At 40.2% G+C, this 14,813-nt stretch overlaps 2 protein-coding genes and 1 long non-coding RNA gene across 3 annotated transcripts; 1 reads left to right on the forward strand and 2 right to left on the reverse strand.

The window, feature by feature from the left end:
• Nucleotides 1–2,274: 2,274 nt before the first annotated feature.
• LOC112432755 (tripartite motif-containing protein 16-like) lies at nucleotides 2,275–4,464 on the reverse strand. Its single transcript, XM_024801217.2, has one exon. It carries the CDS (start codon nucleotides 4,421–4,423, stop codon nucleotides 2,744–2,746), a length of 1,680 nt encoding a protein of 559 aa, XP_024656985.2. The 5' UTR covers nucleotides 4,424–4,464; the 3' UTR covers nucleotides 2,275–2,743.
• A 3,288-nt stretch (nucleotides 4,465–7,752) lies between these two features.
• LOC143413722 (uncharacterized) lies at nucleotides 7,753–9,712 on the forward strand. The gene is made up of 3 exons (XR_013094335.1): nucleotides 7,753–7,816; nucleotides 9,335–9,535; nucleotides 9,629–9,712. It is a non-coding gene; the product is annotated as an uncharacterized LOC143413722 (long non-coding RNA).
• A 2,570-nt stretch (nucleotides 9,713–12,282) lies between these two features.
• On the reverse strand, nucleotides 12,283–14,451 carry LOC143413635 (tripartite motif-containing protein 16-like). The gene has a single exon (XM_076876934.1). The coding sequence runs from the start codon at nucleotides 14,420–14,422 to the stop codon at nucleotides 12,752–12,754; it is 1,671 nt and encodes a 556-aa protein (XP_076733049.1). The 5' UTR covers nucleotides 14,423–14,451; the 3' UTR covers nucleotides 12,283–12,751.
• Between the last annotated feature and the right edge of the window lie 362 nt (nucleotides 14,452–14,813).

The raw sequence follows: 14,813 nt of genomic DNA on the forward strand, positions 1-14,813 counted from the left end.
AATTAGTCAGTAAAAGCTGTAGGGCCATTTTGTTTCTATAAATAAAGAGACTGGTATAGGACCAGCATGCACTGGGGTGAGCCTATGGTTTTTTACTAGAGCAGGAGAAGCAGCAGGACGTAACTAAAAATGGATCTTGTTATTGCTTGCCAAACTGGATAAAATAAACCATAAGAACGCAACTTTAAAGTTTGGACAGTGGACTTCTTTTGCCTGCGTACGAAATATTATCTCAGTGCAGCAGTGGCTTGTGGACTTTTAATTGTGGGATGTTTGGTTTGTCAAACAAAAGGAATTGCCACTACAAAAAGTAAAAAACCTGCCCGTGGACAAAGGAATAATCCTTCATTAATGGATATGTTGGATATATGGATTTCAAGGATCACCGTCGAAGTCGAATAAAAGTTACTGGATCGTCTGTAAGTACTCCAGACGGATTTGATGTTGAAGCCTGGATCAACATGTCACTCGTTCATCAAAGCTGGTGAGTGACAATATTGTTTAAGCCGTAAAGGAAAACGGTGAAGCTATTGGAGTTTAAAGACATTATTTCACTACAAAGACTGATGAACTGAGTTTTGATGTACTAAATTTGTGCATAATAGGATCACTAATTGAAACATGCCAACGCCCTCCGTGGAAATGTTTGTTCGGTGCAATCATGTTTGCGCTTTATGCTATGGATTCTCAGTGTGCTGTGCATCTTTATAATGTTTGAAATAATCCAAGAGGACAATAAAAATGTCGGATATTAAGAGTAAACAAGAGAGTAAACAAGAGGATGACACTCAGATGCAAGCAGAGAAAAGAAGCATCAAATTTACGCCAAAAGGTTTGGATTTGTATATAAAGACATGCCAAGAAAAACGGAGTTCAATGTGTAAGCAAGCATCTAAGTACATGGGGAAAATTTCTGCTTTAATGACCTCACATGAGAAGGTTAAGGAAGTGTCTTCTGAATTTGGGAAGTTTATTAAATGCTATCAAGATGCAAACGCTTTGCAAGAATCCTTTTTAAGTTTGCCACTGCCAGAAGATGAAGTGAAAAGGCAAAGCGCACATTTTCAGTCTAAGGTGACAGCATTCTCTGTTTTTACGGACAAAGTAAAGGTTTGTTTGCAGGAAGCAGGCGAGCCGTATACTGAACAAAGCAATACTGCTCTTAATGATCAAGCTGTTGAAAGTTTGGATGAAATAAATCCTGAAGACAGTGTCTCTAATATCTCAAGTGTAAAGCCACCTTCGAAAACATTGTCACAGCAAAGTCGAATTTCATCAACATCTTCCGCACGCATTAAAGCTGCGGCTGACAAGGCAGCGCTCATGGAGAGACTCGCTGCATTAAAGAAAAACATTCTATTGAAGCGCAAGAGGAAAAACTGAGAAAAGAAAAGGAGAAATTATCCTTGGAAACAGAGTTGGCAGCAACTAAGGCAAAGCTTCGTGTCTTAAAAATAAACTCAGTTTGTAGCTCTGAGCGTTCTGATGGAATGAACTCTTATTTTGAAAGAGGGCACGTACAAGAAGCGCCTTGTGCTGATACATTTGTTCCGGCAGAAAGAGATTACTCTGGTACAAATTCTACATCTGAATCACAAGTAATCGTACCTCAAAACTCAATCAACTGGAAGCAGAACAAATTCCACTGTTCTGCATAGTTGTTTGTTTTGTTCACACAGCAATCATTTACTAGAGAATTGTAAGCAGTTTAAAGCTAAAATTCATCGGGATAAGCTGACTTTTATCAAGGAAAGGGGAATTTGTTTTGGTTGTTTAAAAGTTGGTCACATAAGCAAAGACTGTAGGAGTCATTTGAGACACAGCAGCTGAGCAAATGATCATTTCATGCTGAAGACATCCTCAGACAGATTTAAACACATACATAAACACAGCCTGGTGCCAATAACACAGCTAATGACACTGCTGTATCACTGGCTTTACTGATTAAAGACCATATCTGAAGGAAATCTTTGAACACAACAGAAAGTGACCTTTTAAACCTGCGACACTGATGCTGCATTCAAGGACCATTAAAAACATTTGAAAGGACTTAAGAACATGAAGAAAATGTGACTTGTTTCTCTGTAATGAAGCTGTTTTAGTGAAGAAAGTTGAAAGGTCACAGAGCGACTGCTGAATCTTCTGCTCTAAACATGAACTCTGAACTTTGTGATGCTTCAGGAGGAAAACTGCTTCAGTTATTCTCTCAGATTAGTTTCATATTTTCTGCATCAGATTTGAGTGAGATCCTGCAATGAAGACAGAAGAAAAGACTTTGTTCAAAGTTTGATTTATAGTCAAACCTTCCAGTTTATTCACACAATAAAACATCAACACAATATATGAATTCATTCATTAAAATCACAGTTTTTCCTCATTTCTTTGATGATTTTGACAAAAACAAACACAAACACACACACATGGTCTGCCATACTCATAAAGAGAAATGTCGACATTGTTCAATACAAATATTCCAGAAACATTTAGAGGATAGAGAAGTTTACATTTTCATGTGGAGAAATATTTTAGTAAATCAAAATGATGATGAGCAGTGATAGCCTCCATAAACAGTCACAGGAAAGATCTCCTTTAAAAACTCAGAAACATCAAGAGAACAACTAGAAGATGTGGAGGTACCACCCATAATGTTTGACTGACAGCTGATCTCTGTGCAGAAATGATGGAGAGAAAATAAAATGAAACTAAAACACAGATTTAAACCCACAATATGAAAGACTTCAGTCTATTTCACTTTAATCAACTCAGCTGTGGCTCCACAATCATCATCATAATCGTAGTAAAACGTCAGTCCAGCATAGAGCGGCTGAGTGAATGTGGTCTGGACTCTGTGGAGGAGAGTCATGGTTTCAGAGACGCTGTAGAAGGACAAAATACCTGCTCTGTGATCCAGGTACACTCCTACTCTGGAGGAACGAGGACCTGAGACAGGAGTTTGGATGTTGTTGTACCAAAATGTATAACTGTTGTTGTCACAATGTAATGACCAAGATTTGTCATTACGTCCAAATCCACATTCACTCCCACTCCCTGCTCTGCTGATATTCTTGTATGCGACTGCTACATAAGCTCCTCTCCCTCTCCACTCCACCTCCCAGTAACAACGTCCAGTCAGACTCTCTCTACTCAGGACCTGAGACCAGTTAGTGAATCTGTCTGGATGATCAGAATAAGACTGTTGTTGATTCATTAATGTTGCTTTTCTGTTCCCCTCTGATAATAACAGACATTTGTATGCTGTGTTTGGATCCAGTGTGATTTCACATGAATATTTTAAGAATTCAGCTCTGGTCTTTGGCTCTGGTGGATCTGACAGTAAAACATCCACTTCAGTGACTGTCAGTGAGATGTTTGTCCATTCCTCTCTCAGAATGTCCTGTAGTTTATCTCTGACCTCTGACACAGCTGCTGCCACATCCTCAAAGTAGCTCAGAGGACGGATATTGATGCTGGATGAGTCTGTAGACTCACTGAGTGCTGACAGTGAGGGGTAGTTGTGTAGAAACTGGATGTGATCCTCTGTGTGTGAGAGCTGCTTCAGCTCAGCATCTTTCCTCTTCAGCTCAGTGATCTCCTGCTCCAGCTTCTCCTGAAGCTCTTTGACTCGACTCACTTCAGTTTCCTGCTGGGATCTGATCTGCTGCTTCACATCAGAGCTTCTTTTCTGGATGAGATGGATCAGCTCAGTGAAGATCTTCTCACTGTGCTCCACTGTTTGATCAGCAGACTGATTGATGGCCTCCACCTCCTGTTGAAGCAGCTTCACATCTTTCTCTCTGTCCTGGATTCTCTGCTGGATGTTTTGTCGACTCACCTCCAGCTCTCTCTGCCTCTCAGTCCTTTCTGCTGCAGCTGAGACTGTGTCGTGGCCTTTATGTTCATCCACAGAGCAGAGATAACAGATACTCTGCTGATCAGTACGGCAGAACATCTTCATCACCTCATCATGACGAGAGCAGATGTTCTCCTGGAGCTTCTTGGAGGGCTCCACCAGCTTGTGTTTCTTTAATGGAGCCACATCATAATGAGGCTGAAGGTGTTTCTCACAGTAAGAGACCAGACAGAATAAACAGGACTTGAATGCTTTCATTTTTCTTCCAGTGCAGAAATCACAGGCCACATCTTCAGGTCCAGCATAGCAGTGATCAGCAGGAGCAGCTTGGAGTCCAGTCTTCTTCAGCTCCTCCACTAAATCTGCTAACATGGTGTTTTTCTCCAGGACAGGCCTCGCTGTGAAAGTCCTCCGGCACTGAGGGCAGCTGTAGATTTTCTTCTTTTCCTCTTCATCCCAGAAGCTTTTAATACAGTTCATGCAGTAGCTGTGTCCACAGGGAATAGTCACCGGATCCTTCAGTAGATCCAAACAGACTGAACAGCAGAATTTTGTTTGATCCATTTGATTCATGTGCTGTGCCGTTTCACCGTCTCTCAGTGACTGTCAGACAGTTTCACTTCCTCTGAACAGAAACAACCTCTCTGCTCTGAAGGGAAACAGATCTCTGCTCTTGTTCACCTCCTACAGGAAATGAGGCTCACCAGCAACTGCATTTACACCATGTTGTTTAGACCCATCCTGATACAGACACATCTGTGAAGGGAGGCGCTAAAGAAATATTCTTACAGAGCGACCAAGAGCCAATCACATGATGCAGGGTGTGGTATGTTTGGTTACAACATGCAGTAACAAGTCTGACCCAGTTAAAGTTTAACAATTCATTTCTTCATGGTGCAAATATATAGTAGACTCAGGAGTTTAACTCAGTTTTCTTGGCCTTTGTTTATCGTTTCATTTGAAATCTTAATGGGTAAAGATCATCATAATTACATATGAAATTATATGTGCAAATTATATGTTCCATTACACTATTAACAGCACAGATTATACAGCAAACATCAGATTCATGGATGGAGCCAGAGGCTAAATGACTGTTCAGTCCTCTTTAGGAAACGATCTTCATATGACGACAAACACGACAACAATCAGCTGTCAAACTGTACAAGAAGTTCACAGTAATGTAAAAGAAGTTATATCACTTTATTTTTAAATGTACGCACTCAGGGTCAGGACTGAAGACACTGATCGAGAAAATACTCTAAATATAAATATTCACCTAAACATTCAAAATTATTCAATTGCATGAAAAGAAATATGAACTCTCTACAATACTGGCTTCTGATTGGTTGAAAAAGCAGGTGCTGAACTTCAGAAGAGCTAAACCTGCAAAACTGTGTAAACCCAGAGTGGATGCTACCCTCTGACCTTTCAGAAGTACGATCTTTTTATGAAGACACAGAGGCAGAGTTATTATTCATCACTTTAAAGATGATATTCGTTATCTGTTCTTCACTCGTTGTCTAGTAAAGTCCAGAGAATGAGACACATGATTTCAAAACATGCAGCTGCATGTTAGAGATCACAGAGTTCTTCAGTCTTATGAGAACTCATGGAGACTAAATGTCAGACACATCAACAGTAAATGTCGTTCCTCCCCCCGTCAGTTTGTGTCCTCCACACTTGTTTACACAAACATCTGAGGTTTGAACAGTGTGCAAAACCACATGTTACAAAGCTGCTGAGCTACTGAATACTGGAATATTTCATTCAATATCACCATCTGACCAAAGGACAAACACAGAGAGGATTAGAGCGCCAAACTTTGTTTCAAACTGTTTCAGATTTTAGAGGCAAAAAGCAGAATTTCTACCTGGACAAAGAAATCAAAGCAGGAGCAAAACAAGCTTTTTACATTTATTCAAAGGCATTATGTGAATGTACTCTGAGCCACAGCCTCCTAAAGTAAAGACATTTGATCATCTAAACCAGACAGAGTCATGTTTTCAGCAGTGTCTGTATCCTCCATATAGACCATGCCATGGTCCACCTAGGGTGACCAGGTGTCTGACCTTATGTGGGACTACACAGCGCTCAGTCCTTGTTTGCCTGTGCCACACACACATTGAGCCAATGTCCAGTTTTTTTATTGACTCTAGTTTCTGTCGATCGGTAGGCCCACAAAAAACCCCTGTACAGGAAGTAGATTTCATCTCTCTGATAAAAGGAGTTCTAATCCCTGATCCTATGAGTCTGACCCAGTAGATGATATTGATATGATCATATTTATGCCTTTGTTGTTTCACAAAGGGTTAAAAACATTCACAGGTTGGACTGTGGTTCTCCTTTTAACGTCTCTGCTGGAATTTTAACTGTGAACCTCTTAGATCCAAACTTCTGAACTGCTCATCTCACAGAGGACAAAAGGGAAGAACCCCGAATCTCTTCTTCACCTCACTTTTATACCTGCTCACCCTTTCTCCCCCCTTCCCTCACTGGACGTCACATCTTCACACTTGGGCCAATCAGGTTGTTGACATTTGATCATCTGATGTGCACCCACACCTCATCTCTCTCTCTCTCTCTGACTCACAAGATTTAACACAAAGTTTAAACTTTAAAATCACTTCATTACATTTTCTTTGTTATTCTTAACACAGAAAATTCACATTCAAAAACTTAACACAGAATAAAACAGAGTAGCCAGTAGTGGGACATGGTTCCAGCAACTCTGATGGTGACGGCCCGTTTGAAGCTGAAGCTCCGGCACGTGTGTCAAAAAATCAACACACTGCTTCAGAAACGCTGTGCTGAGGCTTGGTTTGACTGAACAGAGTCACGTGATCAATGACGACTGAAGCTTCATTCAGCACGTCACTGCTTCAGTACCTGATTCAATGATTTATAAGGAATTGAACCATTGGTGGGATTTGTGCCGTGTTTTGGTGATTTTGTGAGAGCGAATCAGTGTGTGACATAATTATAGACATGGAGCCAGGAAGAGAGGACGCTCTGCCTGTTCCTCAATAAAAACCAGTTCATCAGCATTTCTGCTCCCAGGTCTAAAATGTACATAAGAAATATGATGTACACATAATTATAATGATATAACTTATAGTATATTATATATAAACGTACCAGTCTGCTGGTTAATTACATAATCAGGTGGAGGCAGTGACCTCACAACCTCCTATAAGCTTTAAGTTAAGGTTACTTTATTTATACCCACAGGTAAATTTGCTTTACAGAACAATGATAGCATTTGGCCTCCCTTCACAAACACACACACCTAATGAAACCTGACAAAACACATATTTAGTAATTAAACAAAGTGAATCAAATCAAAAACAATTCTTCTTGAGTTCAGTGACAGCAGCAGGGACAAAGCTGTTTTTATAATGCTTTGTCCTGCATCTTGGAACTAGAAACCTCCGTCCTGAAGAAAGAAGCTAAATCCACCCCGTAGAGGATGGGAACCATTTTTAAGGATTGATTAAGCATCTGTGGTACCTGTTTAGAGTACAGGGAGTCTAAACAGGCCTGTGACTCATCTATCAGACGACTGGACCATCTCACTCACTAATTCAGTCAATTTTTCTCTGTGACAGAGGTCTGACTGAACCATGGCACCAAACAAAAAGATAAAACAGACTCAATAAAAGAACAAGAAAACAAAGTTAAAATCTTTCGCTCAATGTGGAAATGAGCAAGTTTCCTGAGGCAGTAAAGGCACTGGTGACCCTTTTTACAGACCGATTTGCAATAAAAGTTCAGTTTTTCATTGATTATGGTCCCAAGATATTTATATGATTGCACTTGCTCTATTTTCTGACCTTTAATTAAAGTGACTCTGTGCCCATTTAGTTGTTTCCTAAAATCAATAACCCTATCTTTTGTTTTAGATATGTTCAATTGGAGATAAGACTCCTCCCACCACTGAACAAACTAATCAATGATTGGACTATGGTGAGTTTCACCCTCTTTCAGTAAGCTGACAATAACAAAGTCATCTGTAAATTTAATGATGGCCCTGTTTTCATATCTGCTCTGACATGTGTTTGTAAAGAGAATGAATAATAAGGGCGATAAGAGACCCTGGAGGAGAAGCTGTGGAGGAGAACACTGGGTCAGACAGAACCCCATTTATTCTCACTCTTTGTGACCTGTCAGTTAACTCATTCACTGCCAGCCATGAGTCAACGTATGCTTTCAATTGACGTCTATAGACGTCAATGGCAGTGAATGAGTTAAAAGATCTAAAATCCAGCAAACCAGGTTTTTCCTGATTTCAAACTCTTCTAAAAGTCTTTTCATTAAAATATGGGGCTGTATTGTATTAAAAGCTGAAGAAAAATCAATGAAAAGAAGTCTTGCAAAAGTCCCTTTACTCTCTACATGTTTAAGAATCAGATTTAGTCCAAAGCGCGTCCTGCACTCCTCTGTTGGGCCTGTACGCAAATTGCATTGGATCCAGCTGATATTCAATCTCTTCCATAATCACATTTCTGATGATGTTTTCAAAGACTTTCATGACAACTCAGGTGAGGCAACAGGCCTGAAGTCATTCAGGACGTTTGGACGACTAGATTTAGGGACATGAACGACGACAGCTTCCTTCCAAAGCGAGGGCACATTTTGTATTTGAAAGAATTTATTGAAAATAAGCTGAAATTTAGGACTGAGCTCTTTAGCACAAGATTTAATTAGGCGGCACTAATGTTATCAGGGCCCTGGCTCTTGTTCACATTAACTGTATGAAAGGCCTTTTGGACATCGCTGAGTTCAGTGATGAAGTGTTGAGTAACTTTCAGTTTCTGTTTCAGTTCAGAAGAACTAAAACGAGCATCAAGCATATTCAAATCTCTGTCTGACTTAAAACCGTCTACAATGATCTGACTGCTGCTCTGGGGATTTTGAAACCCTGATATGGTTTTCATACAAGTCCAGGCAGACCCAAAATCTTTTGCTGCAAATTTTCTTTCAAGAAGGTTTTTGTAGATCTGTTTTGCTTTCAAGAGCTCGATTTTCAAGTCTTTGGTGACTGCCTGAAAGTCAGTAACAGCCCCCTCTTTAAAAGCCTGTCTCTTTTTCCTTAAACAGGATTTGATGCATTTGGTGACCCATGGCTTATTGTTAGGGTACACTTTAGCACGCTTAAGGGGTATAATCATGTCTTTACAAAAACTGCATATGAGCTAACATCCACCAAAGCATCAAGACTGAATAAAAACTTCCCAATCTGTCAATTGAAAACATTCCTGCAAGGTAAGCACAGATTCTTCTGACCACATGATTGATTGATGATAACATAATTTTTTCACCCCCCAAAAATTCACGTTCAAAGCAACATATCAGCCCGATATCACACAGAACTGTCACATGACATCAAACACAAGCTGTCAGCTCTGCAGAGTGGGCAATCATAATGAAGCAGTTCATTATAAGCTGCAGACTCAAGCTGCTCTTCATATATTTGTCCACCAGATGTCACCAAAGAGGACTGTGATGAAAGCTTCGAGTAATGAACCGTTTTTCATTACAAGCTTGGCCAACTGACTACAATCTACAATAAACTAATATGGCTTTTCAATCCTCTCTTCAATCACTTGGTACCACCAGGAACCTTTAAATGGGCACTCAAGCTGCCTGGAGACTGTTTTGTCGTGCACATCAGAGAAACCACAGGTAAGACAATCTTATCCAAAAGGTCAGTGTAACAGTATTGTTTTCCACCAGCTTAACCAAACTTCCCACACTAACTGAAATTTCTTTTCCCAGGCAAACATTAAACAGCAGCAGCTGGAAAACTGGAAAACCTAAAGCCAAATAATCAATAAGACATAACAAACTTTTGCATGAGTGAGTATTGAGAAACTGAGCAGAATTAAACCTCAGTGAAACCACATAAGTTCTGGTAACTGGCACATATTTATGTTTAATATGTTGTTTTATATTTTGATCAGTTTCAGGTGTTTGTGCGACTGTGTTAACCATCAGTAAAACCACATATAAATCACACTTCTGTGTTTAACAATTACAACACTTGATGCTGTTTTTCTGATTCAGGATTATGTGTGTGATGAGTTGGCCACACAGTTCTTATCTTTCTGCTTCAGACACACACAAAACTGCCGAGGTTGAAGCTTCAGTCTCTTTCTACCCCAGGTCTCACCACATTTCCAAAATGTAAACTCTGAGTCTCATAAGAAATGTGGTTCAAAAAGATGTGCTGATCTATGAATGCATCCTTACTGAAAGCTAAAGATGTCCAGCAGACAAAAACAGCAGCTGAATGAACAGTTATCATGAGCGAGTGTACAAACACTATCACAGGAAATAACAGAAATAAACTGTAGTTTCCATTTATACCTGTAGTATTTTTTCAGCTCCATGTCATCTTCCAATATGTCAAAATATGATTTCATTGTATCTTAAACAAATACAAACTTCTTTCTTCCCCCCAGAGAGCCAACAGTTTACTATCAGAACTGAGGCTGATCATTAACAGGGAGCAGCAGGTAACAAGGTCATCAGCAGTGGAGGAAAGTATGGAAGTAATACTCAGCTTCATATTTGAAGATACTCGAGTATCTTAGCTGCAGGTCTGGAACAATGGTTTTATTTCCTTTCCCATTAAACATCTCACACAGCCCCTCATCTGTGACCCTTAGCAAACCCACTGGATATCTACCTGCACATAAAGGAGATCAGATCAGTTCCATCTAGACCAGCTGTAACAGGAAAATGCTGCTTACACTTTGATGCATCACTTTCAGTTTGTCATATAAGACAATATATCAGATTGAGGCATTATTTTCCTGCAGTGAGTAAATCTACTTTGTACTTTACTCTTTTCTTTTAGGTAAAGGCTCTAAACAGTACTTGTACACTGTGGAAATCCCATAAGAACATCTCCTGAACTCTGAACAATAACAAAACAAAGACTAAAAGGAGGTCATGGGTGCTGATGATGATGATGATGAGGAGGAGTAGCATGCATTTAAAAAGTGACTGATGTCCTAGAATACAACAGAACAGTGTCTCTACAAACTTATGAAAACATGACAGTCTTGCATTAGTTTGTATTCTTATGATTTCAAAAAACGAGGGAAAAATCTCCTTGAAATGCACAATTCCTTTTTGTTATTTCTTAGTGTGTGACGTATTTTATTGGCTTTATGATTGGTGCAAACAGTTTCCTGATTCATAATGGAAATAGATTTTAGACACAGGAGGAACACGCAGTGATCAGCAGGAGCAGCTTGGAGTCCAGTCTTCTTCACACTGAGGAGGGACATATATGCAGGAACAGTTGTCATAACTGTTACAACCACCAGATGGCGAAAGAGTCCCACTGCAACTTTAAGCCATGAAGGATGTGTCTTGATGTTTGTTTGTGATAAATCTGCTTTATGTGAGTCTTTTTCAGAGAGTAACAGTAATATGTCTGATTATATGTCTTTAATCAGTAAAGTCTCGCTTTGCTGGAAATAAATAAATAAATAATTGTAAACATGCAGCTGTATGTTAGAAGTCAAAGGGTCCTTAAGTCTTCTGTAAATTGACGGGGATCAAATGAAGGACACAAGTATCTGTTCTTACTCTAATAAATGCTGCTTTAATATCCAACAGACTATTTTCCTTCCTCATCAGCAGTAAACAGCTCGACTGCGTCTGTGCATTTGTGTCCTCCATACTTGTTTCCACAGACATCTCAGGCTTGATGCCACGATGCAGTGTAGAAACCTGACAACCCTCTGACTCATGTTCAAATGTTCAAGGACATTTCTCAGGATCATGTATGACCCCTTTTTGACATTTGGACTTTCATTAATAATATTTGTGTTTCTGAGTCATTTTTGTGGAGACTTCTGTCCAACGTAGTGTCCAAATGAAGCCTGAAGCTTTTCTTCACCCTCTTGTCAGATGGTCAGCAACAAAACTCTGTTCCAACCAATGTCTGATAAGAGATGAGACACAGCAGCTGAGCAAATGATCATTTCATGCTGAAGACATCCTCAGACAGAATTAAATACATACATAAACACAGCCTGGTGCCAATAACACAGCTAATGACACTGCTGTATCACTGGCTTTACTGATTAAAGACCATATCTGAAGGAAATCTTTGAACACAACAGAAAGTGACCTTTTAAACCTGCGACACTGATGCTGCATTCAAGGACCATTAAAAACATTTGAAAGGACTTAAGAACATCAAGAAAATGTGACTTGTTTCTCTGTAATGAAGCGGTTTTAGTGAAGAAAGTTGAAAGGTCACAGAGCGACTGCTGAATCTTCTGCTCTAAACATGAACTCTGAACTTTGTGATGCTTCAGGAGGAAAACTGCTTCAGTTATTCTCTCAGATTAGTTTCATATTTTCTGCGTCAGATTTGAGTGAGATCCTGGAATGAAGACAGAAGAAAAGACTTTGTTCAAAGTTTGATTTATAGTCAAACCTTCCAGTTTATTCACACAATAAAACATCAACACAATATATGAATTCATTCATTAAAATCACAGTTTTTCCTCATTTGTTTGATGATTTTGACAAAAACAAACACAAACACACACACATGGTCGGCCATACTCATAAAGAGAAATGTCGACATTTTTCAAGACAAATATTCCAGAAACATTTAGAGGATAGAGAAGTTTACATTTTCATGTGGAGAAATATTTTAGTAAATCAAAATGATGATGAGCAGTGATAGCCTCCATAAACAGTCACAGGAAAGATCTCCTTTAAAAACTCAGAAACATCAAGAGAACAACTAGAAGATGTGGAGGTACCACCCATAATGTTTGACTGACAGCTGATCTCTGTGCAGAAATGATGGAGAGAAAATAAAATGAAACTAAAACACAGATTTAAACCCACAATATGAAAGACTTCAGTCTATTTCACTTTAATCAACTCAGCAGTATCTTCAAGTCCACTATAGTAAATCAACAGTCCAGCATAGAGCGGCTGAGTGAATGTGGTCTGGACTCTGTGGAGGAGAGTCATGGTTTCAGAGACGCTGTAGAAGGACAAAATACCTGCTCTGTGATTCAGGTACACTCCTACTCTGGAGGAACGAGGACCTGAGACACGAGTTTGGATGTTGTTGTACAAAAATGTAAAACTGTTGTTGTAACACTCTAATGACCAAGATTTGTCATTACGTCCAAACAAACATTCATTACCACATCCTTCTCTGCTGATATTCTTGTATGCGACTGCTACATCAACTCCTCTCCCTCTCCACTCCACCTCCCAGTAACAACGTCTAGTCAGACTCTCTCTACTCAGGACCTGCCACCTGTTAGTGAATCTGTCTGGATGATCAGAATAAGACTGTTGTTGATTCATAAATGTTACTTTTCTGTTCCCCTCTGATAATAACAGCAGTTTGTTTGCTGTGTTTGGATCCAGTGTGATTTCACATGAATATTTTAAGAATCCAGCTCTGGTCTTTGGCTCTGGTGGATCTGACAGTAAAACATCCACTTCAGTGACTGTCAGTGAGATGTTTGTCCATTCCTCTCTCAGAATGTCCTGTAGTTTATCTCTGACCTCTGACACAGCTGCTGTCACATCCTCAAAGTAGCTCAGAGGACGGATATTGATGCTGGATGAGTCTGTAGACTCACTGAGTGCTGACAGTGAGGGGTAGTTGTGTAGAAACTGGATGTGATCCTCTGTGTGTGAGAGCTGCTTCAGCTCAGCATCTTTCCTCTTCAGCTCAGTGATCTCCTGCTCCAGCTTCTCCTGAAGCTCTTTGACTCGACTCACTTCAGTTTCCTGCTGGGATCTGATCTGCTGCTTCACATCAGAGCTTCTTTTCTGGATGAGATGGATCAGCTCAGTGAAGATCTTCTCACTGTGCTCCACTGTTTGATCAGCAGACTGATTGATGGCCTCCACCTCCTGTTGAAGCAGCTTCACATCTTTCTCTCTGTCCTGGATTCTCTGCTGGATGTTTTGTCGACTCACCTCCAGCTCTCTCTGCCTCTCAGTCCTTTCTGCTGCAGCTGAGACTGTGTCGTGGCCTTTATGTTCATCCACAGAGCAGAGATAACAGATACTCTGCTGATCAGTACGGCAGAACATCTTCATCACCTCATCATGACGAGAGCAGATCTTCTCCTGGAGCTTCTTGGAGGGCTCCACCAGCTTGTGTTTCTTTAATGGAGCCACATCATAATGAGGCTGAAGGTGTTTCTCACAGTAAGATGCCAGACAGAATAAACAGGACTTGAATGCTTTCATTTTTCTTCCAGTGCAGAAATCACAGGCCACATCTTCAGGTCCAGCATAGCAGTGATCAGCAGGAGCAGCTTGGAGTCCAGTCTTCTTCAGCTCCTCCACTAAATCTTCCACTAATAAGTTTTTCTCCAGGGCAGGCCTCGGTGTGAAAGTCCTCCGGCACTGAGGGCAGCTGTAGATTTTCTTCTTTTCCTCTTCATCCCAGAAGCTTTTAATACAGTTCATGCAGTAGTTGTGTCCACAGGGAATAGTCACCGGATCCTTCAGTAGATCCAAACAGACTGAACAGCAGAATTTTGTTTGATCCATTTGATTCATGTGCTGTGCCGTTTCAGCGTCTCTCAGTGACTGTCAGACAGTTTCACTTCCTCTGAACAGAAACAACCTCTGTGCTCTGAAGGGAAACAGATCTCTGCTCTTGTTCACCTCCTACAGGAAATGAGGCTCACCAGCAACTGCATTTACACCATGTTGTTTAGACCCATCCTGATACAGACACATCTGTGAAGGGAGGCACTAAAGAAATATTCTTACAGAGCGACCAAGAGCCAATCACATGATGCAGGGTGTGGTATGTTTGGTTACAACATGCAGTAACAAGTCTGACCCAGCTAAAGTTTAATAGTTTAACTTTACGTGGATGTTTGAAATTGAAGTTTTATAGGACTCTCTGTTTAATTGTTGTTTTGTTTGGAGCGATGGTTCTTTT

This window comes from Maylandia zebra, linkage group LG18, assembly GCF_041146795.1.
Source record: "Maylandia zebra isolate NMK-2024a linkage group LG18, Mzebra_GT3a, whole genome shotgun sequence".
NCBI lineage: Eukaryota > Metazoa > Chordata > Actinopteri > Cichliformes > Cichlidae > Maylandia > Maylandia zebra.

What these genes read in the sequence shown, in the direction of transcription:
- LOC112432755 (XM_024801217.2), bottom strand. Translation starts at nt 4,423, where the DNA reads ATGAATCAAATGGATCAAACAAAATTCTGCTGTTCAGTCTGTTTGGAT.
- LOC143413635 (XM_076876934.1), bottom strand. Translation starts at nt 14,422, where the DNA reads ATGAATCAAATGGATCAAACAAAATTCTGCTGTTCAGTCTGTTTGGAT.